A 27,995-nucleotide genomic window follows, 5' to 3' on the forward strand; every position below is an offset into this window, starting at 1 on the left:
CATGGTTTCAATTTATTGTGTGCATATTTTCATAAGTAACTTTATCATATCTATAACATGATTTATAATGATCAATCCAGCAATACCAAATTAACTTGAAATAATGAAATAAAAAGACCAATCCCACCCATTAAGAAGAAAGTATTAATGAATTTACATAAAAGTCAAAGTAAACTTTAACAATATAATTTTTAACAAGAGCCCTGTGAGCTGAAGCAACGTTCATCTGAGGTGTTTTCTCAGTCAAAGAAGGGACATAACTCATCAATAACCACACCAGAGTTATCCTTACAATATGAAGAGTGTGCACTGAAAACATGCCTATTAAGTTTCATGTGAATATGTTGAACTCTTATACTTGATTTAAAGTTACAAGTTTTGCATGCCACTGATCACTGATGACAAGAACAACACCAAGGCTTTCACAATAACTCGATTTTTTTCGAACATTATTGAAAACTACTACTTCAGATCAAGTTTTTTTCGTAAATAACATGTGTAAAATCTTGATATATGATCATTTTAAACACAAAATATATCTTAAACTTAACACTACATAATCTGATTGTATTCTGAATAATCGAAAAAGCAATAATATAATATATTATGCATTCTAGTCTAAATAAACAAAAATACAACTTCATTCTGTATACTTCAATTTATAGCAATAAGCTCTAGCTTTCTAAAAGCAAAAACATCATAAACTGTACTCACAGCTCTGGAATATTTTGAGCTTCAAGAAGAACATAGACTACAAAAACATAGACAAGGCCATGCCGAATTGATTGGTCAGAGAGCGTAGATTCTTAACCTTCAGAAAAGATAAAACATTTACCAAAATTTGAATAAAGCAGGTAAAAATAGTATAATAGAGCGTTTACAAATTAAAATAACAATAATGTGAGTCAAGAAATTTATCATATATCGCGGCAAGACCAATTTTCTTAATGACCTCCAAATGTATATTATACTTCTTTATGATTCTCATGGAAGAATTCTGAGGTCAAGGGTTATTGTTGAATAGAGTGTAAGATTTGTTGCTTTATCTATGTTTTTTTAAGGGTTTTTTTCTGCTGTGAGGGTATGTATTGTAATTTGATCCTGACGCTTAACATCGAACCAATTTGGTAGGGCCTGAAGTCAATGAGAATTCTATAAGGCAAAGAAGACATCAAAATTGCACTTAATCATACATGTACATGTACATAGCACTTACATTTTATCATTTTTCAAAACAACACAACTTCCTATAATTTTAAAAAGTAAACCATTCTAATACCATGTGAGAGCATTGTATACATAGATTCCTGACAACTTGTTGCACTCATTACTGATGCACATGATATGGAGATTAATTTGTAAGACATTTTCCAGGTTATTACACATTTTTCTTCTGTTTATTGCACAAAAAAATGATATTCATGAAACCTCACTTAGCATTCTTCCTAACTGTAAAAACAAACTCTTCAAATGACCAATACATTTCCAATACGGCCAGGCCAAACTGATTCTGTGTTTAGCACAATCAGGCAAAATAGAGAAAAAGACTTTCTTTCATCCTGCCAAGTAGATAGGTTTATAAATTATAACCTGATGCTAAACACAGAATCAATTTGGCATGGTCAATACAAGACTATGTATACATTTGAGGCAGCAGAATTTAAACCAAATAAAATCAGGAAAATGAGACAAATTTTGCCAGTATATCCTTGTACAGTCGAACCCCGTTGGGTCAAATTCCTAGGGACCAGCAAAAATACTTCAAGCCTTGGTACATTCGAGCCAAGCTGGAATGTTTACATTCAATATTAAGAGGTGAGAGTGGTCTAGTGGTACAGGTGTCCGCCTCTCATCCAAGAGGTTGTGGGTTCGATCCCCACTAGGGGTACTTTCTCATGGCCTCTCAAAAAGGACACAGTACTGGCTTCTGCCCAGGAAACGGACTCGAGAGTGGTCTTATAAGCTATCAGCTTTCGTCTCAATCGAGCTAAAATAAATTAGTATAAACCAAACCAATATTAAGAAATCGGTCCTTCACATCAATTTAGAGCCAACGAGGAATTCAAGCCAAGCGAGGTCGAGCCAACGCAGATCGACTGTTCATGTATTTAAAGTCAGTAGTGTTAGTAAAAACCATTTCTAGGTTACACTATGACCTCCAAATTCTAGAACCAAGAACACAGAGTATATTCTGTCAAATATTGTGCTAAGACAGTTATCTAAATCAATACTGGCTTGCTCCAGTTAGCAGGACTTAATAAATGTAAGAATTCGGGCGTGTTCATCAAAGTCTTAATTTAATGTTTGCTGCTATAATAGTTGATAAATAATTTGAAAGTAGAATGATGGAAGCACCTTTGTATTTTTTTTCCAAGAAAAAAGTTGTCCAACATTTTTCAAGAATTTCAAAGAGAAATCCAACTTTATCCAACATATTCAAATATCCATTTTAGCATCCTCCTATACTTAATATCCAATTGGGCTGTTGTTACACATGATTTCTACCTCAATTTTTTTGAAAGGATAACAAGATATTCCATTAAATAGTGCCTAAAGATGCTACAAAAACAGTTCTTGCAATCTGCTCTAAGGAGGGACATGTGCTATTCAACCAAAGTGGAAGCACACTGATACACATGTGTGGGCGTAGCTAAATCCTCTTATCGGTGGAACATCACTTCATTTTATATCCATGACAGATAAAGAACGAGATATCATCACACTTCATTATGCACCTTTCAAAATATGTTTGAAATATAATAGAAGAATATATAAATCCTTAATCACACTTAAAATCTGGAGCATGTTAAAAACACTATGCTATTACCCATACATTGAAATCATTTCATATTGAATAATGTATGGAGAAAGTGTTAATCAAATTCTATTACACCAACAAACACATGATTTGTGCGTAGGCCAGAATTTTGTCTCAAGTTTGGGCTTAAATTCAATTCATAAACAAAGTAATAATAAACCTATTCCAAGTTTAATAATTGACATCACAAAAAACTGGATAATGTCGGCCTTCTGTAATTTAGAATAATGTTGAATGAATTCATTAAATGTACCATTTTAATGGACGACCATGGGTTTGTTATTTTCTAGTGCTTTCTCATATTTTTTCATTGAATATTCAGTTATGAATATTCGAACAAAGGCAGCTCGGAGTCGCATCATATCCAACACCATATACATGATTCAAGCCTCTCATTTCAACACTAGTAATTTAAGTAATCACTCATCAATGTTATCACAGTTGTTTATGAGTTTTGTGCACAGTATGATTCGTATGAGGTACGTGTTGAACACTTGAATTTTTTTCCGGGACTTAAACCTCAGGTATCTCAACTAGCTGTCGATGTACTGCTGCCCGATTTTAACCGTTTCACGAGTGGCCGGTCGTACACCCAGTGTTCACCCTCCTCATGGAAATGCTAGAATAATAATAAGAACAGTGAATTTTACTGTTGAGTGCTTTACCGGTGAAAAGAGCATGGTTTTGGGTGTATAAAAGTGAAAACGTTATCCACAGGTTATCTTTTGGCTGATTTGTAACATTAAAGCAATTTGATTGGTCAACAGTAATTATTGGATATACAGTGGAAACTCACTAAACCGGATCTCCACAAAACCGGAATCCTGGGGATACCTGACTTTTTTCAGAGTCCCGGTTTTCCCCTTCTATTTTCAATGTAAAAAAATCCCTACAAAACCGGAACCCCGGAATTCCGGATACCGGACAAAAAATAGAGGAAAATTTGTTAGTTGTCAACGAAATTTTACCTCACAAAACCGGACGTATATTTGTTTAAACATGTCAAAATGATTTTGTGTATTAGGAATTCGCGAATCGCGTGTCACTTTGTTTTGACAGCCGGTGCGTCATTAAATATTGCACCTGTGATGTTGTGTTTACTTGATAATCGATAATGATGATTGCGCTTAGGATTGACTGCCGCGCGATAATCAAACGATAATCAAACTTGTGAAAAGAAAATTGATCATCAAACATACTTAACAAGCATTAAATTACGCGAGTTGTTTTATTTTAAGACTGAAAAAAAAAAGATGATTATAAAAACGCAGAAATGTTTAATTATGTTAATCACTTTTGCATGTGCTTTAATCATGTCTCAACCTCCGTCTAAACGTCGAAGAATTGAACTGTCCCTTTTCATTTGATTCCAGTTTTCAACTTCCCTCTAAAGGTTAACTCAGTAAATATTTTGAGTAAACTTACTCCGTACATCAAATCCTCACTAAACCGGAATCCTCACTAAACCGGAAATTTTGCCCAGTCCGGACCTTGTCCGGTTTAGTGAGTTTCCACTGTATATATTGACCAATCAATAAACATGTTAACTAGCTTTATGACTGGCTGCAGGTGTTTAGTTATCTAATCAGAAATGTCAAATAATGCATGCTAACTACTATATGTTCAAGTCTTCATAACAATGTTACAATTGACAGTTGCATACAAGTAAATCAAATTTCCACAACTGAAAAATATACTAAGAAACAAGGTTTTGAGTGAAACATGCACATGTTGAAATGTACAAGTTTTGAGGATAATACTTTAGGCTAGGTTAAAATCAAAGGCAAATTATGTCAAGTAGACGAGTTATGGAGTTCACACGTTTAATAGTATGTTTCATTCATTATCATATTGTGCCCGAGCACAAAAAAAAATATGTATTAATCTTTTAAAAAATCATGGCAAGGTTCATTTTCTGAGTAAACATCTTTTGCTTTTGTGTGTTTTGAGAGCCCAAAAGATTGTGCTTTGTCAGGTTCAAAGCCTTGCCCTCTTAATTTAGTTTTGTTACCTTGGTTTCCACATTGAGACCTTTATCCTTGCGATCCTTTGCCTCCTCTCTCTGTCGTTGTTCCAAAAACTGCTTGTGTTCTGTAGCCTTTTCCACATTCCCAGCTCTCAGGTTCATTGTAACCTCCTCCCAAAGTCTGAATGTAGTATTCTTCAATGTTAAAAGATTTTAGAATGCATGTACATGAAGAAAGTCTAATTCATCAATTGCTTGCCAGTTGCAGTTCCCAAGCATAATGCATGCTTAAATGGATTTTTTAAGATTAATATATTACAAAATTTCAAAAATTACTACAGACAACAACTTAAGGAACAGCTTGGTGATAAAATACATATAGATACACAATTCATGTATTATAAACTGTATGTAGCATTTATCACTCTGCTAAGTTTGTACTTGTTAAATATGGCAAATATACAATTGTATACACATGGAAATGTGTGGGGATTATGAGCAGATTTATCACTAATGAGCTCATCATAATCACTCCACCACCAGTCATGGTAACACTTACTTTCTGGATTCAAACGCCCCCTGTAGCTCCCTTGGTCTGACCTGTTTTCTAATGATGGGCATTTTCTTTGTGTCTATAAATGCTTCATTCATCTGGAAAACAATATTAAATAATGATATCATTAAACATGAGCACTGCGGCGTGAAAGCCAACCCTTGCCTGGTTGTAGTAAAATACTGGCATTACTCAATGAATATCAACATCACAGAGTTACGGGCCTTGTAAAACATGTACAGATTATTTCTGAAAACCTTTGAACCAAGTTTCATTTAAATATCTCTAAGGTTTTTTTTAGTTATTGCCAAGGTTAAACTAGAGATTGCTATGAATCATAGGTAATTTGATTTTAAAGTATATATTGGTACAGAAGTAAACACATCCAGTCGCACAAATAGATTTACAAATAAGATTGAAAAAGCACTTGTCTCCCCTATTGTGTGGTAAGAGCTGAGCAATAACCAATAATGTTGTATTTTGGATGTGGATTGGAGACAAAAAAACATCTGGTCACGATCAACCTGCATACCAAGTATGATGTTCCTGGGCCCAAGCGTTTTGTAGGTATTGCACATAAACCATTTTTCAGCTTAAAGTCACTGCCAATATAATCATATTTTTTACCTGAAGGTCACTTTGACCTTGATCTTTGACCTACTCATCTCCAATCCAATAGGGGTTATCTACTAGTCATGACCAACTCCCAACCAAATATGAAGGTCACCGCGACCTCAGCCCTTCTTATCTCAAAATAAATAGAGATCACTTACTGGTCATGATCAACCTGCATACAAAGTTTTAAGTTCCTGGGTACAAGCTTCCTACAGTTATTGAGCAGAAATGAAGTGTGACGTACAGACTGGCAGACCTACAGGGCTAAACAATGTCTCCGCCATTTATTGCACTATGATGACATTAACACCAACCATGGCTATCTCGACATTTTCTTCGAAAAATACAAAGAAACTAAAAAGTTGTGAACTGTGAAAACATACAGGTTGTAGGTGACATTGACATAAGAAACAGATAAACCCACATAATTTTCTGTTTTTACCCTTTACAACAACATTAGTGTAGAAGCACATTTTGATGCCAAAAACATGATGGATAAACAATTTGATTGCGATATTTTGTACTATGTGAGATTGTACGAACTGAAAAGGGTGTCGCAAGCTTGAATATATGTGAATAAATGTCTATGTCTTTGTTGAACATTAAAGATACATTAAGATAATCAATTACAAAACATTTATCAGTAATGAATGAATTCATTTCCTGGATAAAACCACTTTTTGAATTAAATATTAAAATCTTGAAAAAATATCCTTAAAACCTATGACCATTTGAATGAGTAAAACCTTCCTCCTTCCTCAGGTAATACCTTACAGTCTTATATACTAAAGAAATTTACTAAAGAATAAATATACAACACTGACCCCTGTATTGTATTTAGCCCATATAGTAGTGTTCCATTCTCCTTCCAGCGTACAGAAAGGTTTTTTATCATTTGGTGCCAATATGCTGCCGGAGACGCGGTGTTTCTTGCCTCCGTAGAATGGCCGGGTGAGGAAGTCTATCGTAGCACTGTAGCCAGTCTTTGCACAAGAGACAGTCACATTTCCCCCTAACTCCACCCACGGTACTGTCAGTATAGACCTGGGAAATTAAAATAACTTTGATGCATATATTATACCAGCATATAAGATGGAATAGCCTTAAGGCTTTATCAAATGCTGTTTTCATTTTGTTGTTCTTTGATATTCATATAATGCATCAAGGTAATTGTTTGTTTCAGTGTAAGATAACAATTTATATCACAGTGAGAGAGTAAGCACTAGAAGTTGGCAAAGCCACTCGTGAAATATTTACTTTTGGTGCTCACTCGGTGAAATATATTGCAATCTTACATTGATATAAGCTTTTTCTTTTTATTACATGCTTGTGATTACAAATAGTACTTAATTGACATTAAATTGGAAAACCACGAAAATGTTAACTAAATGATGTCAAGCCAGAAATAATATCAAAGAGTTTTCTTCCCAGCACTGTGAGAGTTTATGATCATTTATTAAAGTGAAACAGGCTAAAATATCTAAAACAGTGAAATCACATTTCGATAAACTCACTGCTTCAAATAGTGAGTTTATAAATATAACCCATTATTATTTTTCTATGAATGATTGAAAATCATGAAATAATACATTCAAAATTATATTGACAATTGTTTTTTTCAAAAATATTATTGAGGACAGACCAACTCAATTGTTTTCATTTCTATAAAAAAGCTTTACTCTGGATACAGTTTTGTCTTTGAGATTGTTAAGTATCTCAGTCTGTACGAAAGTTCGTCGGACCTTGACTTCCGCTGGTAATAAATGGCGAGGTCCGGCAATCGCATGATGTAGCACGTGTCCGGCAATAATTTTAGAGAAAAATCTGTTGTTTATTGATTATGTGTCAAAAGTGTTTCTTGTTAATTTAATTAACTAACCCTTGTTTACAACATAAATTCAGGGCTTTCAATTGACCCGGGTTTTGAAGCACAGAAATCGTAAATGAAACCGAAATTGACGCATCATTAATTTGTGCAATGCGTCAGTTTTAACCCGGGATAATTTCAGTGCAAGAGTCGGTATCATTTGAAAGGAGCAGCAAGGCAAACTCTAAATGTTTGTTTAATCAATTAAAGTCAAAAGCAATTAACTGCCGAAGTGACAAGTGATTATCAATCTGGAATCTGACCGTTACCAACTCAAACTAATGACGTAATTATTAACTCCGCCCATTATGCAAATTAACGGACATCTTCGGCTTTTTTGCTAAGTACGATGGTTTGAAAAACAACAATGCTAAAATATATTTTGTTTTTGTTTTTTTATATCTTGTCTTACATGAAATTAATGAAATTTGTATTCGTTCTTAATGTGTAACAGAAATGAATAAACATTTTTCGTAGCACATGGTCTAAAAAGCGCGGGAAACAGGTGCACGCTTACTTCTTGTCAATTTTAATGAAAGTGAAAGAAGAACTGCGTAAATCGTTGTCAGTGTAAAGTTCTATAACAAAAGAGTTTTATTGTTATGCGATTAATGAAAAATAAAAAACAATGTTGCAATATTGACAATAGGAACGTTGAATGTTTTTGTTTACTTCAGGAAAAAATATGAAAAACTTGAAAGTGAAACCGAAAGTACAAATATGTTGTTGCAACTAAACAATCGATGGTGCATATAGGAGTCAGTGAGTGACAAGGATGCATAGGGTTACATTACGAGTAATACATGCATAATTCCTGTTTCACTGAACATGCATTAAATAAATAATACGTTCATAGGAGTCAGAACATATTTTTCCTCTTTGACTCTTGGAATTTGTTTACCACCGAAGAGACTGAGAAGGAAATAAGACAACAAAGTATTCTATATATTTCTTATTCCTTGAATTTTTTCTAGATATGAAAGTGGATTAATACCGCTGATCTTTATAGAAAATAGAAATTGTATTTTTTATTTATGTTTTGGAAGCTATTAAACCAAGTTTAGATAATCATTACCTTGCAATGCCATCTTATGACAGATAATAACTATTATTTATGAAGAATGACCAAGAATTTAGAAATAAAACGGACAATGACTCTTAAAGATCTGATTTTGACTCTTGAAAATCAGACCTCATTCATCAGAGGTTTGATAATGATAAATTTAACGGTATGGTACACATAGCATCATCACTCTGGTTTTATATTACGAGAATGACTAAAATGTACATTTTCGGACCTGCTAAAACTGGTCCGGTCCTGCAATGCAAACAGTATTGCAGGACCTCGTGTCCTGAAATGTGATTATGACTTTCGTACAGACTGGTATCTACATTGTGTTTCTTATTTTATTTGAATTTCTTTTTTATTCAGCTTGATTAAATGAACCACACTATTCCTAAAGGCTTCAAAGGTAATGTAAAGAAGAATAGCTCCAGTAAAACCTACCTGCAGTATCCAATGGGAAAAGTGACAAGCACCAGTGAAATTACCTGCAGTATCCATTGGGAAAAATGACAAGCACCAGTAAAACCTACCAGCAGTATCCATTGGGAAAAGTGACAAGCACCAGTAAAACCTACCTGCAGTATCCATTGGGAAAAGTGACAAGCTCCAGTAAAACCTACCTGCAGTATCCATTGGGAAAAGTGACAAACACCAGTAAAACCTACTTGCAGTATCCATTGGGAAAAGTGACAAGCACCAGTAAAATTGCCTGCAGTATCCATTGGGAAAAGTGACAAGCACCAGTAAAACCTACCAGCAGTATCCATTGGGAAAAGTGACAAACACCAGTAAAACCTACCAGCAGTATCCATTGGGAAAAGTGACAAGCACCAGTAAAACCTACCAGCAGTATCCATTGGGAAAAGTGACAAGCACCAGTAAAACCTACCTGCAGTATCCATTGGGAAAAGTGACAAGCACCAGTAAAACCTACCTGCCGTATCCATTGGGAAAAGTGACAAGCACCAGTAAAACCTACCTGCAGTATCCATTGGGAAAAGTGACAAGCACCAGTAAAACCTACCAGCAGTATCCATTGGGAAAAGTGACAAGCACCAGTAAAACCTACCTGCAGTATCCATTGGGAAAAGTGACAAGCACCAGTAAAACCTACCAGCAGTATCCATTGGGAAAAGTGACAAGCACCAGTAAAACCTACCAGCAGTATCCATTGGGAAAAGTGACAAGCACCAGTAAAACCTACCTGCAGTATCCATTGGGAAAAGTAAAAAGCTCCAGTAAAACCTACCAGCAGTATCCACTGGGAAAAGTGACAAGCACCAGTAAAACCTTCTTGCAGTATCCATTGGGAAAAGTGACAAGCACCAGTAAAACCTACCAGCAGTATCCACTGGGAAAAGTGACAAGCACCAGTAAAACCTACCTGCCGTATCCATTGGGAAAAGTGACGACATATTCCTCATCCTTGTCAAGTAGGGAGATGACTGCTTGACCGATCATGTGCACACCAATTGACAGGCCGAGGAACTTGGACTTGGTCCAGATATACCCATCCAGCGTTATACGCTTGTTGGGATGCTCAGCATAGAAGGCAGATACTGGAGTTGATATTTGTAAAAACAGTTAAAACATTCTGTTAATGTTTTGATGCTCTGTTGGAACTGGCATTTATGATTTATTAATGCCGAGTCGAATATGATCTACCTAGTTGCATATTAGGTGTAAGAAAGCAAGAGGGCTTAAAAAACCATGGAAAACAATCCATCTATAAGAAACAGATAATGTGGTCTGTTTAAAGGGGATTTCATACAAGTATCCTATAAACTAGGTCTTATTCAGACACCCATACAGGCAACCATTTTGACCAAGTTTCATCAAGATTGTATAGCAAATGTAGCACCTAGAGAATTAACAAAAGTTTTCTAACAATTGTAAATTCTTCTTGACCACACATGACGCATATCAAAACTTCAACTAGATTTAGATATTTCGACCAAGTTCCATGAAGTTTTTTTAGCTGACACAAGTCAGCAATTTGATATGACAGTTTTACTATCTAGCTAACATATATTAACCTTGAAGGAATCGGAAAATGCCACAATCTTGTTATTTTTCTCATGTTTTGATAGTTTGCCATATCTTTGCTTATTTTAAGAACATGTCACATTTACAAGTAGGTCATTGATTTTTCTACTGGTATCTCTATGCTTATTTTATATTTTCATAGGAAATGAATGAATAGTTAGGCTATGCCATAACATTTCATTTAGATAAGGAGAAAACAAGCCTAAAGAGTGCTTAGGAGGTTTTCTAACAATTTCACTAAGTGAACGTGCTTCTGACCAGACATGATATATAATGGAATTTACCTAGATTTCATAGACAAATCTTCAAACAAGTTTATATACATACTGGGCGGATGGTGTGAGACCTGCTCCGCTATAAAGCTCAGATGATTCTTGTCAGCCCAGGGATTTGGACCATTCTCAGCTACTTCCTGCCAACAAAAGATAATTTAAAAATAATAAAACCTGTATTCAAACAAATTTTCTATACAACACAAAATACTGGTACATTATCAAATAAGTTATATATTTCTTTATATCTGCTTTCATATTTTTGACTCAGACAATTGGTAAGACATCACCAAAGTTCAGAAAAAGTGTTGGTCATTCAGATCGACAGCCTCCAATATTTTGTCAGTCAAAAAAAAATTTGCCGCTCAGACAATTTCTGTTTGAAAATTTGCTTTTTTAAAGCCTTTGTTGCTAATTTTACATTGACAAGAAATAAAAAGGTATAAAGATATAAGGTAAAAACATTTACAAATCATAGCACAGGTAATGAATTTCATTTCAAACAAAAACTAGAAGTGACGCAATGGGACAAAACCAGGTTTTTCACATGGGCAATTAGTAATTACAGCTCAACAATTTTATGCTTGCATTACTAAAAAACAGTAGCCTTTCTCTTCATTTTTATGAAAAAGGGACATAACTGAAAATTACTCTAGTTAAATATATTGTGTGTTTAGTTTCGCTGCACCTTTTATACCAAGTTTCATGACATTGACCCTATCCCCCTGAAAAGCAATCCCTAACTAGCTCTTCAGAGCTACCTACACACTTAAGTTCATCACTATCCATCAATCCTAACAAAAGTAATTGGGAGGAAAGCATTTTCTATTTTAAGTAAAAGTGACCTTGACCCCCTACCCCCACAAAGCTATTTCAAGCTAACTCTTCACATAAGCTACCTACACACCAAGTTTTATCACTATCTAACAATTCTAACTTCAGTTACTGGGCTGAAACCATTTTTCTAATTTTAGTAACATCAACCTTGACCCACCTCCAAGCAATCCAGAGCTTGATCATCACATAAGCTATCTACACACCAAGTTTCAATTCCAACTTAAGTAATTGGGCGGAAACAAATGTTTGGCGCCCTCCATTCTCATTCTAATAAACCTAGTTTTACAAATCTGCAACATCAAAAACGTGTGTACTACATAATTTGTGAATATCCTTAATGGTAATGCAGACTCAATCAAACATAGTTTCATTCACAAAAATGCCACTACAGCAATGACAACTTTTTCCTTAAATAAACAGATGAGGCAAATATATACCTGCGTCCGTTCATACCCGGGAACATTCCAGTAACACTGAAAAGTCTCGCCCAGTATTGGGTTGTAGGGTTTCTTGGCAATGTCCGAGTTCCTCATGGCATGGTACGCCGACAAGTACCAGCGGACTAGCTGTGTTATACGCTCCTTCGGAGTTGGAAGATCTGCTATTCTGTAATATTGAATTAGATCCAAATTAAAGAAATAACCTTCATGAAGTTATTTAAAGCATGATTATAACATTCAGTTAGCCTCTCATTATACATGTACTAAATTTAGTTTGAGAAGTTAAAGCAAAAAGGTTGTAAGCATAATAAGATATTATAAAAAGACTGGTTTTGCTTAACTGCAAATATTAACATCATTAAAAACAATTAAAATTTAGAAAAAAAAGAATAGCTTATTCTGTAAGATGGTTTGAGTATGGTAACAACATCATTATGAAATAACTAGAGATTGCTTTTTTGAAAAAGCGCTTGTCTCCCCTATTGTGTGGTCGTATCTGAGAAAAAATAAATGATGGACATGAAATTTGCAATTTTGGACTGGAGAGGAACCAACAGTGAAGTTTGGTTTATTCACCCGTATTAAAAAGTGAATATCTACTGCGACCTTGACCTTTGACCTACTGATCTCAAAATCAATATGGTTCATCTACTAGTCATGACCAACTAGCATACCAAGTATGAAGTTCCTGGGTGCAAGCATTCTTTAGTTGTTGGGCAGAAACCGTTTCTTCACCTCAAGGTCATGGTGACCATGACCTTTGACCTACTGATCTCAAAATCAATAGGAGTCATCTACTAGTCTTGGTCAACTAGCACACCAAGTATAAAGTTCCTGGCTGCAAGCGTTTTTTAGTTATTGAGCATAAACCGTTTCTTCACCTCCAGGTCACGGTGACCTTGACCTTTGACCTACTGATCTCAAAATCAATAAGAGTCATCTCCTAGTCATGACCAACTAGCATACCAAGTATGAAGTTCCTGGGTACAAGTGTTCTTTAGTTATTGAGCAGAAACCATTTTAAAGCTTAAGGTCAACGCCAACATATCGTTTTTCACCTGAAGGTAACTTTGACCTTTTGATCTCAAAATCAATAGGGGTCATCTACTAGTCATGAACAAGTAGCATACCAAGTATGAAGTTCCTAGACCCAAAGGATCTTTAGTTATTGAGCGGAAACCGTTTCTGCACTTCAAGGTCACAACGACCTTGACCTTTGACCTACTGATCTCAAAATCAATAGGGGTCATCTACTTGTCATGACCAACTACCATACCAAGTATGAAGTTCCTGGGTGCAAGCGTTCTTTAGTTATTGAGCCGAAACAAAGTGTGATGTACTGACTGACGGACAGGGCAAAAACAATATGTCTTCCCATTAATGGGGGAGACATAACTAATGTTCTCCCTTACACTAGCAAGAAACAGAAAAGCCAATCTTCTTTCACATCAAACAATTGCGTACACCATATTGTAAAAGTTTTGTTGGTTGTTTGAAACTTACACATTCGGTGTACGACAACTCAAATGCCATAAGAAAATGGCGAATATAGTTTGATAGTTTCAGAATTTAAGCTAGCTAAAGTCAGCGCATGCCGCTGTTGCAAATGAAACCCTACCACTGTCCAACTTACTTGAGGAAGAGATCTGCATGAGCAAAGTAGTCCGCGTACATTTCCAGCAAAGATTTTTTCTCCAGAATAAACGTGGGTAGGACGACCTTCGTCAGGTCCATGCCTATACGGACCTGGGACAGTAGATGAGTTATCACACTGCCATGCTTCTCCAGAGAACCCACTGTGCGAGGAAAGGAGCAGAGAAGAAATTAGGCAATGCTTTGAAATTGAATGCAGTGACAAAGATACAGACATTATTGGTGAGTCATTTTGTTAGGGATCTTTTTTATGCTAAATGCTACAAATAAATTGTTTTGTCCATACCAGAGTTCAAATAAAATTGAGTTTAGGAATTTTTGTTGAGTCAGTTGCTAACATAATTTTAAGAATAACCTCAATGTGACAGTTTCCATAACCTTGATGTTTTGTATGGATTGTCACATAGGAACAAATAAGCAAAGCAAAAGCAATGATGATAGACTGATTTGTTCAGGTTGAAATGTATGGACTTTTCCAAGGTTATAGTTGGATGCAAGCCAACAGATTCCTACAGCAAAGAGTTACTTACGCAGTGTCCACTTAGATAAAAGATCTTATTTAGAGATGAACCTTTTTTTTTTTTTAAAAACTTACATTTCATTTCAGACAGAACAAGGAAATTTAAGGACTGTGTCCGGAAATACAAGCACTTTCGAAGACGAAATAAAAAATCAAGTAGTTTTAAGCGTTTTTTTGCAAATTTAAGGACTTTTCATCCAGCAGCCTTAAATTCAAGTCATTTTCATGTCTGTGCGACCCCTGTAGAGAGCTAGGGCCTGCCATGCATCAAATCTTACCATTGCACAAGGGACCTGCTTCCTAATATACTGGTATCTGATGATAACTAGATATTGCTTTTTTTAAAAAGTGCTTGTCTCCCCAATTGTGTGGTCATTGCTGAGAATTTATCAATGATGGACAAGAAATTTGTACTTTTGGACTGTAGAGGAACCAACAGTGACCTTGAAGTTTGGCCTATTCACCCATATTCAATAGTGAACATCTACTGCATAAGATCAGTGATCTCAAAATAAATAGGGGTCATCTACTAATTATGTCCAACTTGCATACCAAGTATGAAATTCCTGGCTCAAAGCGTTCTTTAGTTATTGAGTGGAAATTGTTTTTACCTCAAGGTCACCATAACCTTGACCTTTGACCTACTGATCTTAAATTCATATCATGTACCAACAGTATGTTATATCAAAAGCAGTATCAAAGTGTGCTTATATTCAAACTGGTACTTGGTCTGTTACTAAATATGCATACATGCCATATCCCCCGGCGGGGGGAAAAATCCCCCGAAATTTCAATCCATCCCCCCGTCTCCCGGCGTGAGATAAAAATCCCCCGGAATTAAAAAAAAATAAAAAATGTTTTTTTAGAAATTTTACATCAGGCAATAATGACAAAGTGAAACCACAGTATGTGAGTGTAACTGAATGTACAAATCCACAAGGGTGAAATGCCAAAAGGAAACTTTTACAACAAGTAGTAATTATCACAACTTTGTAGTAATTATCAAAGGCAAAGAAATATTACTATTTTGGAAGGAAGAAATTAATAATATTAATTCTATTCTCTTATTGTCTGAAAGTCATCAAAGCTGATAGAATTAAGCACAATTTTTTAAAAGGCTTTGGAGGAATTGTCTCGAAAACATATTTTTGCAATGACATATTTTGTTCTGCAAGTGCATTACAGTATGACATGACAGTGTATCATAAGAATATGATAAATCATGACATAAAATAATTCAGTATAATGAAAAAGTTAGGAGGTTTTCAAAGCAAACTATATGTGAATACATTTTTTCGTACTTGGGTCTAAATATACTTTAATATTTCGCCAACTTATACCTGCTAAAAAAATCCCCCTGAATACAACCAAAATCCCCCTGAATTTTCAGCCTTTTGAACAAATCCCCCTGAATGGTCTCCAGAAAATATGGCATGTATGAATATGATTCAAACTGGTACTTGGTCTGTTACTAAATATGATTCAAACTGGTACATGGTCTGTTACTAAATATGATTCAAACTGGTACTTGGTCTGGTACCAAATGTGAAGTCATTAGTATTACAGATTTTGCGCTCAACTTTAACGACATAGTTTGAATGGTGCCATATAGTATATATACATGTTTAAATTATATATATATATATATATATATATATATATATACTTACTGAGTAAGAGAAGAAAGTGTTGTTGATTAATCTTGGAAAATGTAAAATGTAAAAAAGTTTGTATTGTACGAAGTTCCTGGGCGCAAGCGTTATTTAATTATTGATCGGAAACCATTTTTCAAGGTCACCTTGACCTTTGACCTACTGATAAAAAAATTAATAGGGGTCATCTACATGACCAACTTGCATACCAAGTATGAAGTTCCTGGGTGCAAGTGTTCTTTAGTTACTGAGCGATAACCGTTTCTTCACCTCAGGGTCACGACGACCTTGACATTTGACCTACTCATCTCAAAATCAATAGGGCTCATCTACTAGTCATGACCAACTAGCATACCAAGTATGAAGTTCATGGGTGCAAGCGTTCTTTAGGTACTGAACGATAACCGTTTCTTCACCTCAAGGTCACGGCGACCTTGACCTTTGACCTACTGATCTCAAAATCAATAGGTTTCATCTACTAGTCATGACCAACTAGCATACGAAGTATGAAGTTCCTGGGTGCAAGCGTTCTTTAGTTATTAAGCGGAAACCGTTTATTTGCCTCAAGGTCACTGCGACCTTGACCTTTGACCTTCTGATCTCAAAACCAATAGTTATCTAATAGTCATGACCAACTAGCATACGAAGTATGAAGTTCCTGGGTGCAAGCGTTCTTTAGTTATTAAGCAGAAACCGTTTATTTACCTCAAGGTCACTGCGACCTTGACCTTTGACCTTCTGATCTCAAAACCAATAGTTATCTAATAGTCATGACCAACTAGCATACCAAGTATGAAGTTCCTGGGTACAAGCATTCTTAAGTTATTGAGCAGAAACCATTTAAAAGCTTAAGGTCACCCCCAACATCTAACTTTTTACCTGAAAGTAACTGTGATCTTGACCTTTGACCTTTTGATCTAAAAATCAATAGGGGTCATCTACTAGTCATGAACAACAAGCATACCAATTATGAAGTTCCTGGACCCAAAGGATCTTTAGTTATTGAGCGGAAACCGTTTCTTCACCTCAAGGTCATGGTACCTTGACCTTTGACCTACTGATCTCATAATCAGTAGGGGTCATCTTCTAGTCATGACCAACCAGCATACCAAGTATGAAGTTCCTGGGTCTAAGTGTTCTATAGTTATTGAGCAGAAGCGAAGTGTGACGTACAGACTGACGGACAGGGCCAAAACAATATGTCTCCCCATGAATAGGGGGAGACATAACTAAGCGACTGGATTGTCCTTGTAGTCTTTTTGAGTAAGACTGAATTGATATTCCAAAGTCATACTTACACTCCTCCTCTGATGAAGTATCGTATAGAGCTGAAATGGAACATAAACATTTATTCAAATATAAGAAAATGCAAGTTTTCATTTCTGTGTTATAAATATAGCAATAATACGGTAATTTGTACTGCATTTTAATCAAGTCAGAGTTTACAAGGTGCTAGCCGAGTCAAATCAAAATCAACAAAAATTTGAGAGTTGAATACGACCTCCTGGATAAAACCACAGTACTAATGATCCTTTTATCATATACATTCTGATATAAATCACCTAAGGTACGTGTTATCACATAATATAAAATGCATTTTAATGACTGACTAGTTTATTATATGATGTCATTTTGACATTGCGTGATATTACTTGTTAAGTGCAATATGCAGTTTTGCACTAGGTGAAATAGGGACTTTGTTTTTATTGGAGTACGTATTGCTAGCAGATTTATGATGTGTATATAATAAACGTATAAACAAGGGCAAAATTTTGCATTATGTTGTAAACACGTTTAGCTTTAACATTAACAAATCTACATTTTATGATCTACAGATTACTCACAGTGAAACAAATCTAATTTTATCCATTCTAAAACTTTAGATAACTCACGGTCGTAAAAGTCATCCTTCTGTTTTGTTGTCTGGATGGGGATGGGGCTGGCCTCCGTGGTTGTCGCCTCTGTCTGTTTATCCACCCTCTCATCTACGTCATTGACTGCCCCAGCCTGCTGGCGCAGCTTCTTACTACAAATATCATTGGTGTATCATAAAAAAATACATTTGAGCTAGAGTTATGGGTCTTGCAAAACATATTGTTGAATTGAACATGTGTAATAAGTTTTAAATCGTTTAAAATATATGGCCCACAATTCTGTTATGGAAAAAAATCCACAAAAACAAATCAAACAAATGTAAATCAGTCAACAATTGAACTATTTATCCAGCAAAATTAACCTTTATACAAACAAGCATAATCATGTACATATCCCTACTCTGGACTAGACTTGGGAGTGCGATCTTCCTCAGCGTCATAGAAATCTTCATCCTCACTGCTGGAGTAGCTAGTGACTGGTTGCCCCTCATCTGCTACTATCTGGTCTACATCTGACTCTGGTAAAAAAAATAATACAAGCACATGTCAAGCATTCTTCTAACTGTTTTGGACACAAGATTAACTATTTGCATCTTAATTTAGAAAAAATTATCACAAAAATCATTGAGTTTAGGGAAATGAATTCGTTATAGGAACTTGCTGTAACAGAGGTCGAAATAAACACACGCACTGGTAAAACCCTTCTGCCTGGGCTTGTTCAAATACTACATTTTATATAGCAGAGCTTGTTGAAAAAAATTCTGATCTGTACTGTGTGAATTCAGGCTAGTTGGTCCTAAAGTCATTATTTCATCACCACATAATAGGAAATTCAAATGATTTAAAAAAAACATTTGGGAACAGGTCAAAATATGACCCCTGGGATGCCTAGAAAAAAGCCTATGTACATCCTTTTAAATAGTGAAAAAGATCAAACTTAAACCAAACCAGAAAGAACCAGTAGGGAAATACAGCAGCCATTCATTGCCCCAAATTTTATAAAAACACACTTAAAGGATCTCAGTTGTTGTTTTTTACATATTCGGATATTTGACCATGAGCATTTCTTTCAACAATAAAACATATGCTGTTCTTCTCCTTATGAAACATTACCTCCAGGCATCAAGCCCGCAGTACCCAGGGGAGGCAATACCCCAACAGCTCCATTAAAGGCAGCAGCAGCTCCAACCTCTTCATTGTCTCCCTTTCCAATCCCAGCAGTAGGAAGGCCTTCTACAAAAATAATGCAAGACATAACCCACAATTAGTTTATACTTAATTTAGCTCAACTGTGATGAAAGCTGATAGCTTATAAAACTACTCAAGTTTCCTGGGTAAAAAACAGTATTGGTGGCCAATTTGAGAGGCCAAGAGACAAGATCCATGGTGGGGATCAAACCCATAACATCTTGGATGAGAGGCGAACACCTATACCACTAGACAGCCGTCACCCTAATTGGACTCATTTCTGCTTACATATTTGCATAACATCAGTAATTTGAAAGATCAAATATAATTAAGTCGTAAATTCTGCAACGTGCCAAAGACCATTTCACAGTCACGTCTTTTAACAGTAAGATAGGAGTCTTTTAGGCATAGGTCTTGAACGAGATATAACAGCAATCAAGTTTGGCAATGCAAAATTGTTTATATTAAGCGTCATTGGACGCTTACGTTTTCAGCCTTTAGAATAACAAGCCAAAACATTTATAATTAATTTACTAAAAATAAAAATTAAGCAAAGATATATGGATTCTATGACCTTAAAATTTTAAAGTCCAAAAATATATCATATACAGCATATAGATGTACAAACGGACGTGAAATTTTTATGATACTTTCATTATTTTTAGTGGTGAAATCTGCTAATAAATTTAATTTTTTTCTATGGTGCTTGTATGATCTTCCTGCTGGGAAGGCAAGTAATGTAATTGAAACCTTATGCTTAACATAGATTCAGGTTGGTACAGTTTTCTGTATACTTTTCTGCATGCTATTTGTAAAAAGGATCACTATTTCAACAAACCCGCTTGTTTAGGAGAATTACTGAAGTAGTCAAAGTCTGCTTCTTGAGTTAACGAAGGGCCGACAGGTCCGTGTATAGCTCCATTGAGCAGGGGTTCCTTGAGTGTCTCCTGAAATGTGATCATTTAATAGCTTCATGAATACCGGTAAAACAAATACCAGTAAGCATCATTTAAACATTTTATCCATAACAAGTTTTCAGTCAGCTAGTTTGCAGTTATTATATGTGAATCTGTTAGCAAGTATGTTTTAAATTCACAGAATCATTTAAACACATGACATCGGTATTGTCATGTTACTCATGTGTTTAAACTATTCTTCATGTTGTTAGATTTAGTTCTAAGTATATGATAATTGACATCACATAATTTGATACCAAACATAGGTTGAATGGGAATACATGTAGTAAAATGACAGAAAATATTCATACCTAGCAGTGCTTCAGCTGTGTTGTCACTACTTTCAATACTTAAAGATTGTTATGAATATCTTACCGGTTATCTTTACTTTATTGTCAAAATTCTGTATATTTATCAAATATAAAAATAAAAATATTTCCAAACTGTAACAGATACCACAAGGGCACTGCAAGGCGTAGTAAAAAGGAGGTAGGGGGTCAGAAAAGGGCAGCCATCTCTTCCCCCTGCTATTTAAGCATAGATGGAGCACTGCCTGGTATCATTTTTGTTTCATACGTAAATCAATGATATCATGTGTGTCTCACTCTTCAATAGATACTTTACAATCATAGACAGATAAAACCTAATTTGTGACCAAGTGATAAAACACTAACCTTTGATATCTGCAGCATCACTATAGAATGTTTGATCGCCTCTATCATCGCATCAGCAGTGACCTTTATCACGTTATATTTCTCTTTCTGGGCTGTGTCTTCGCACGCCTCTATTCTCTTAGTTAGCGAGTCATTCTGGCTTATCAGTAGCTGAAGGTAGGCGTCAGTTTCGGCCAGTTTCCTGTCAAAATCTACAGCACTCGGGACATGGCCACTCTGTCCGCCCTGCAATTATAGAAGACACCATCAGATCAAGTACTTAACTGTGGACGCAAAACTTCAAAACTTTATGTTTTATGAGTCTTTGTTAAAGAACTGTTGAGAATATGTTAAAACACTGAACTTTGAGGTCAATTTCTTTTTAAGTCAAGAGCCATTACAATCGTCTTACTTATTGAAATCTAAAAAGAAATCCCAGGTGCACAAGTGTATATGCTTTTCATTATTACTCTAAAGCTTCATCAGTCAAGATCAATTAATTTTGGAGAGACATGTGATTTCAGATGGAGAGACCAGACAGATGCATGCATGCACAGACAAAGGAATATATATATATATATATACCTCCTAAACCCCCAACCCAAAATTTGGAATCTAAAAAACTGTCCCCTGATGTAAAATACACCTACTCTTCCTGCAATATGTCTACTATGCTGCACAATTGTGGTTTCTAGAGCCTCAATCCACTTTTCTCTTTCCTCTGCATCTCTTGCTGAAAAACAAACAACAATAAACATGATTTAAGAAACATTTAAAGAACCACAACTAGTTATCATTTTAAACTTATATATGAAACAATTTTGGGGGAGTACAGCTATTTTCTTTAATAATAAGAATGTTTGCTGGATTGAAACCAATTCTGATGTTCAATACTGACGTCTGCAAGAAGGATCTAACTCATGGGATTTATTTGGCAGTTTGCACAACCTTGTCTTAAATAATGTACTTTCAAATTTAAACACATAAACATAAAACTTCAATTGCTTCATTCCCTTAAAATGATTTATCCTGTGGTTAGATCAAATAACCAGTTGTCTAGGATATTACAGCATCATGTTGAGATCATTTGGCAGAGGTTTTCCACTTAGTCAATTGGATAATGCGACCATGTGCTCTTATTTATTTACAAACTAAAACCCTATTATTGGTCAACTATATGTTCGACTGACAACTAGCCACTGGTAAATTGACATGACATCAACTCACAACGATGTAAATATTCATAACCAACAGGTCTATGGAGACATTTACTAGCCACACGATAATTCTGCACAATCAAATGCATATGGACTTGGATTCAGTATATTAGTCTATCAAACAAAGCCACAAGACCACCTGATCGAGAACATAAACACTATAGTAGAGGGACAATGACTCATTGGTGTAGAGGTAAAGACGTCTGTCTCTCATCCAAGAGTTTGTGGTTTGACCCCCACCAGAGGTACTTTCTGCAGACTTCTTAATATGGACATTATTACTGGTTGCTTCCCAGAAAACAGACTCAAGAGTGATGATTGAGATTATCAGTATCTTAATATAAGCTTAAAAATATACTGGTAGATAATTTCAAATACACTATAATTTTTCAAATGATTTTTAAGCAATGAAATGCAAACTACCGGTACACAGTATAAAATCTGAGATCCAAACATTTACCTTGAAAATGGAAAGTTTTGTGGTCCACTGTTATAGTAAAAGTGCTGTCATCTTCATCATCAATTCCAATAACTGCACCCTGTGGAAAAAAATGAAAATAAAGTTCATGTAAATCTAAAACATGTATAGCACTACATATACTAATTCATTTCATTAAATTTGTCATTTTTTATCATGGATCTTGTCTAAATATATCTCAGAGACAGAATGTACATGTGTGCATGCTATGGAAGAAAGAAGAATTTTTAACATTAAAGCTGAAATTATGATCAATTATTATGTGAAGTAAGGGGTAACACTAAAAGGTTTGTTTAAAATTCTGTGTTCAGAGCCTACAGTTTTTTCAGCAAAACCCTTTTTTTGTTTGTCGACATTTGATAAATTTTTTTTTACAATTTTTCTCCTTTTCAGTAGTTTTTGGCTTCAGATAGATGAAAAATCTACTGTGTTGATAGAGCGCTCTTGTTAACCTTTAATTCATCCAAACTGGGTGTGGGGCAGTGGGAGATTTCAAGTGTGCCAATGATTTTTTTAATTACCCCAATAAAATTAACAGATATAAATATACAAAAAATCCCTACTTTTTTTCTAAATTCTTTTTTTAAGGTGTGGGTGCTGGGGTGGGGGGAAGGAATGAGGAATGAGGAAAATTCCAGACTGTTAAGGGTGGTATACCTTGAGTCTCACACATCCCCTTCTTGATCCTCTTTTCATCTTGTCTTTGGACTGAAATAAGAGCTTGAATACATATTATTATTGTTATTAAATTATTTTTTATCCTTTTTTATGTAAATGAAAAATTATCAATAACGAAAATACAATTGATAATTATATTATTATAGAATTATATTTTTCTTATATATTGACTTTTCTCTTAAAACAAACAAAAGAATATTACTTTCATTTACATATTTAATAATATGAAAGCAATCAGGAATAAGGTTTATCCGTTACATGTGTCGGGCAGATTTGAGCCTGTGGCAAAAAATACTTTAAATATTTTAAGAATGATTTATGAATTAGGACCAGCTCAAGTGTTCATAGCAATGCAAATGACTGAAATATTCGTTATCAATATATATACAAAGAAAATACATCAAAATAACAATGATTTTAAATAAAGCCTTTGTCTCATACCATACATAGTTTATTTGGCTTTTTTTAGTAATATTACTAAAAGTCTAATAAATATTTATTATTATTATAAGCTTACAACGTTAAAAAGAAAGACATCTTTGCCAGGCCAAATCATGTTTCAATTTATGAATGCATGCATGTATTAACAAACACTAACATCATTTATGTGTATGTAATGAAATTAAAACATACATTTGAATTCAATTAAGTTTTATTTTTAATGCTTTTCTGAACAAGAATGTCAAAGTCAAGTTAAAGTCAAACAGAGTTTATTCCCTCATACCATAATGAATGGCAAATAAGGTAAATACAAAAAGCATGTATGGAGTGGCGGCAGATACATGATTAAATTTAGAATGTGATATCCATCAAGGGTAAAGGAGAGTCATGAACTTAACTTGAAATCCAACTTACTAGTACATACATATACTGAGAATTAATTGAACGAGCAAAAACAACATCCTAAACTGTACTTAAAACTGTTATATCCTTTTTTAAATTTGGTTTAAACTTTATTTATATAACTCAAATAAGTGTTTACCTTAATTTAATATCATAAATGATAAAGTTACCGGATGTTTCAATGGTTTTCTCAAATTGCTATTGAGAATACAACTGGGGCATAATTGCATGTTTTATAATGAAGACAGTAAAAATCTACAAAATATTTTCATTTCATTGCTATCACCATATCTGTATATGTAGAGGTTTATTCTAAATAAATGTAAATCCATTACTAGCTAAAACACACAAACATGGAAGTGAAACCCAACTTGAAATTACTTATTACTTATTGACAACCTATCCGAAATAAAACAATAGGGAGTCTTAAAGGAACTAGACACTAGATGGTTCTAAAATCAGCAAATACAGTATTTCCTCAAAACAAGACTAGAACTGTCAAATCGAGCTAGCAGGGCTTTTTCTATAGCACCCACGGGTCCGACGTTCGGACCCATTCCCAAAGCAAAATATAACAAAAAAAATCCCAATCTTCAGAAAAAAAATCCCAATCAAAAAAAAAAAAAAATTGTATTTTTTTTTAGAAAGTCCTTTTACCTGTACTGGTTCATTTTCAACATCCTCATAAATTATGTGATGTATAGTTTTTTTTGATAGTTGGACTCGGAAATCATTGATTTTCATCACGTTCAGAGATCAGTATGAAATACTGTCATGATTTATTGCAATAGATATTTACACCCCAAGGATTGATATTTTTTGGGTCTTTCAAAGGGAAAATAAACTGATATTAAATCATTTCCTAATTCGCAGGAGACTAGACAGCTTTTTTGCAAAATTTCCCAAAATGTCTACGGTCTTTTTCCCAAAATGGGCAGAAAAAGCCCTGGGCAAGTATGATGCCGATAATACTTTTTTCTTTCACTTTACATGATTTAAATGAATATTTTGTCTCTGTCTCAGCTGAATTAACCAGTTTAAAAATAGCGCATTATGGTTTATGGTTATAAGCAAAAACTTTGAAAGATACATGTTTCATAAGTGATGTGATACATCAGTTATTAAGATTCAATGCGTTGTATACAACAATATCAATTTTATGTTAGTTTTTAACAATTTTCTTCTATTCTTGCAATTGTATCATCTGGTGTCTTGTCCCTTTAACTGGGTTTCATTTTATGTACACACAATAGGTGGTTCTCATTTGAAACATAGATCATTAAAAAGCATCAGGTTATTCGGTGGACATTATATAATTGCCTAATAGTTCCAGTTAAGAGTTATGTTTGCTATTTGTATTACTTTATGCCATAACTTAATGAAGTTTAATAAAGAATTGTAAATTGTATGTAAATTAAATTTCTAAATCTAATGGAAGTGTATGGTATGACATCAGACTTCAAAAAAAAGTAATGGCCTCATTCATTTTAAAGAAAATGAAATTCTGAATTTCTATCAACAGGCCAAAATGATTGATGGCATTGATTGCTGTAATGGTGTGATTTCCTTAATGTGACATCAGTGATCATGGCTTGTTACCACTTGATTAACATAATTAGATAACACTGATATACTCAAGTTTTAATCAATCTTAACAAAGGTGTGAATGCTCATCATTAATATTTCGGTTTTGTGAGCGTCCGAATTTGACAAGTAACAAGTGACACATTTGAGTGGGTGGGGAATAAAAAAAATGTGTACACATATAGTATTTAATCTTCAACCTGACACTGATATGGTCAACTGATCAAACATACATGGATTACATACAGTGTAATATGAAAGTAAACCGGCCGTTTCGTCCAGGACAAACCAGCGGTACTGCCATCCTTTAACAACATTTGTCCACTTGCTCAGTGGACCTTCCATGGTGGCCATTTTGACGGAAATGATACTCCTCTTACACAGACCAATGAAAACGGAGTTTACATTTACCGATACGATTTGGCCAATCAATAAGCTGCGTTGCTTTTGAAATTGTCAACATATTCCACTGACATGCGATTAAATGTTGATGTTGTTTCTAATGTGCTATTTTTTTAATGTGATCATGCCTTTGTAAACGAGGAATATACTCCAGTTTAATTATGGATGAACAGTTAACGTCAGGCCCATACCGGGCCACTCTTCTGGTTTGTATTTTTTGTTATAACTAATGATCTTACAGAACTTTACAAACTTATCATGTTAAAATGGATGGGTGGGGAATGTGCAATAATGCACATACATTATCGCAGAATTTACCTTATTCCAGCACTCAAAGTGTCTGTCATTTAATTCGTTTGTTACTTGTTGTCATAATTCTGTTGATGATATGTATGACTTTACCATATATTTGATGCTCAGTCTGAATTTGTGATTTTCTTACCTCAAAACTGGTTCATAAACTTTTAAATATTTTTTTTTGAGAATAGTTAACTTCCTGGAAAGAATAACAAAGAGTGCAATCAAAGTAAGATTTAAGTATGTGTGAATTGGTTAAAAGAGGTAAATGCTTATTTCAGAACATGTATGCAAAAATGAGGGATGATATTATCAAAATGGTTTTTTTTCCATTCACCATTTTGGGAAAGGAACTAGGGCCTTTTATTGGAAAAAATGCATCACTTTGACATAAATTTGGCATTCCAAATAACCTTGATATGTCCATTAAAGCTTGTTTTTTGAAGACATAAAATATATTGTTATCAAGTGTTCATTATGAATTCACACATTTTTTAGATGTTTTTATTGCTTGTGAAAAATGTATATTATATACCTTAACAACACAGAAAATGGGACATTTCCTGCCTTTGATTAATTTGCTTGGACTTTGATCCCAATTTCATTCTTAAAGCCCAGAATATTTCTCAGAATAGGTCAGACAAGTTTCTAAAATATGCTATAAATTGTCATTTTTGACATTTCAAAGAAAAAGTATGTCATAATATTATGATACATGTATATATATATTATCAACATTCATGCTTTCACAGTACTGAAGCTATTTATTTTTTGCAGTGGAATGGTTTGATTCGAGCTTTCCGTAGTGACATTCAGCTGAGCAGACACCGGCGATACATGAAGACGTATGATGACTGCTTTGTTGCTACAGATGCTGTTGAATGGCTGCACCAATACCTGAAGAAAAACCCAAACTTTGGAGCAGATGTGTCAAGGTAGGAGATGAAAAGTTAAAATTTAGATTACTTAAATGGAAGAATGTCTGTAACTGAGGAATTTGAATTCTAACTTATATTGAATTTGACACTGATAAAATAATTTACTTGAGCCAAATAGTTGTGTTCTTTCAACTGAAATCTTTTAATCACTTCAGAAAAAAAAAGTTTTGGTTGTTTATTGTTTTTTCTTTCTAATAATTAATTAAACACTATCAGATTAGCAAAAAACTAAAACTCTTAAACTGTTACAGTGAAATCCTTTATTGATGGCAGGATAAAACCCTAATCTGGTCTAATCTATGGTCATATTATTTGTTGTGTTTCCTCTCATTCCCCTTGTCTGCTCTTGTCATTGTTTGACAAGTGTAATAAATATATTTATCTTGATCTTGTTAACATCATAATCTTTTTGACCAGGCCCTGTCTCTGTGCCCTCAGGGGTATTGTACTCAAGAGACAGCACTTATTTGATTTGATGAAAAGATAAAATACTAAAGATTTCCCTTTTGGACAAAAGGGGTATTAAAAGAGGAAGAAAAAACAGGGCTAGGATATATTAAGAATCTTAAGTCTTTACCTAAT

At 34.5% G+C, this 27,995-nt stretch overlaps 2 protein-coding genes across 6 annotated transcripts in view; one reads left to right on the top strand and one right to left on the bottom strand.

Moving 5' to 3' along the window:
• Positions 1-26,237, bottom strand: LOC128213460 (oxysterol-binding protein-related protein 9-like). The gene is made up of 18 exons (XM_052919169.1): positions 26,023-26,237; positions 23,329-23,379; positions 22,654-22,732; positions 21,627-21,709; positions 20,998-21,222; positions 20,206-20,314; positions 19,293-19,412; positions 18,580-18,697; positions 18,198-18,331; positions 17,604-17,633; positions 14,114-14,276; positions 12,478-12,646; positions 11,259-11,343; positions 10,270-10,444; positions 6,777-6,996; positions 5,344-5,435; positions 4,830-4,965; positions 1-3,437 (listed from the first exon to the last, which is right to left on the bottom strand). Exons 1-18 carry the CDS (start codon positions 26,128-26,130, stop codon positions 3,348-3,350), a joined length of 2,187 nt encoding a protein of 728 aa, XP_052775129.1. The 5' UTR covers positions 26,131-26,237; the 3' UTR covers positions 1-3,347.
• The window catches only part of LOC128213458 (DEP domain-containing protein 1B-like), a 15,489-nt gene continuing 13,710 nt past the window's right edge, over positions 26,217-27,995 (top strand). For all 5 annotated transcript variants that reach the window (XM_052919164.1, XM_052919165.1, XM_052919166.1 and 2 more), the window contains exons 1-2: positions 26,217-26,384; positions 27,253-27,410. In XM_052919164.1, the coding sequence (XP_052775124.1) occupies positions 26,340-26,384; positions 27,253-27,410 (203 nt within the window). In that variant the 5' untranslated portion in view covers positions 26,217-26,339. The remainder of the gene's footprint in view (positions 26,385-27,252; positions 27,411-27,995) is intronic.

Source organism: Mya arenaria, chromosome 13 (genome assembly GCF_026914265.1).
Source record: "Mya arenaria isolate MELC-2E11 chromosome 13, ASM2691426v1".
NCBI classification, from domain to species: domain Eukaryota; kingdom Metazoa; phylum Mollusca; class Bivalvia; order Myida; family Myidae; genus Mya; species Mya arenaria.

What these genes read in the sequence shown, in the direction of transcription:
- LOC128213460 (XM_052919169.1), bottom strand. Translation starts at nt 26,130, where the DNA reads ATGGCCACCATGGAAGGTCCACTGAGCAAGTGGACAAATGTTGTTAAA. An exon ending in GGGGATGTGTGAGACTCAAG is followed by an intron (nt 22,733 to 23,328) that starts GTATACCACCCT and finishes TTTTTTCCACAG; the next exon opens with GGTGCAGTTATTGGAATTGA. An exon ending in CCGGGTATGAACGGACGCAG is followed by an intron (nt 11,344 to 12,477) that starts GTATATATTTGC and finishes TTTTGTTGGCAG; the next exon opens with GAAGTAGCTGAGAATGGTCC.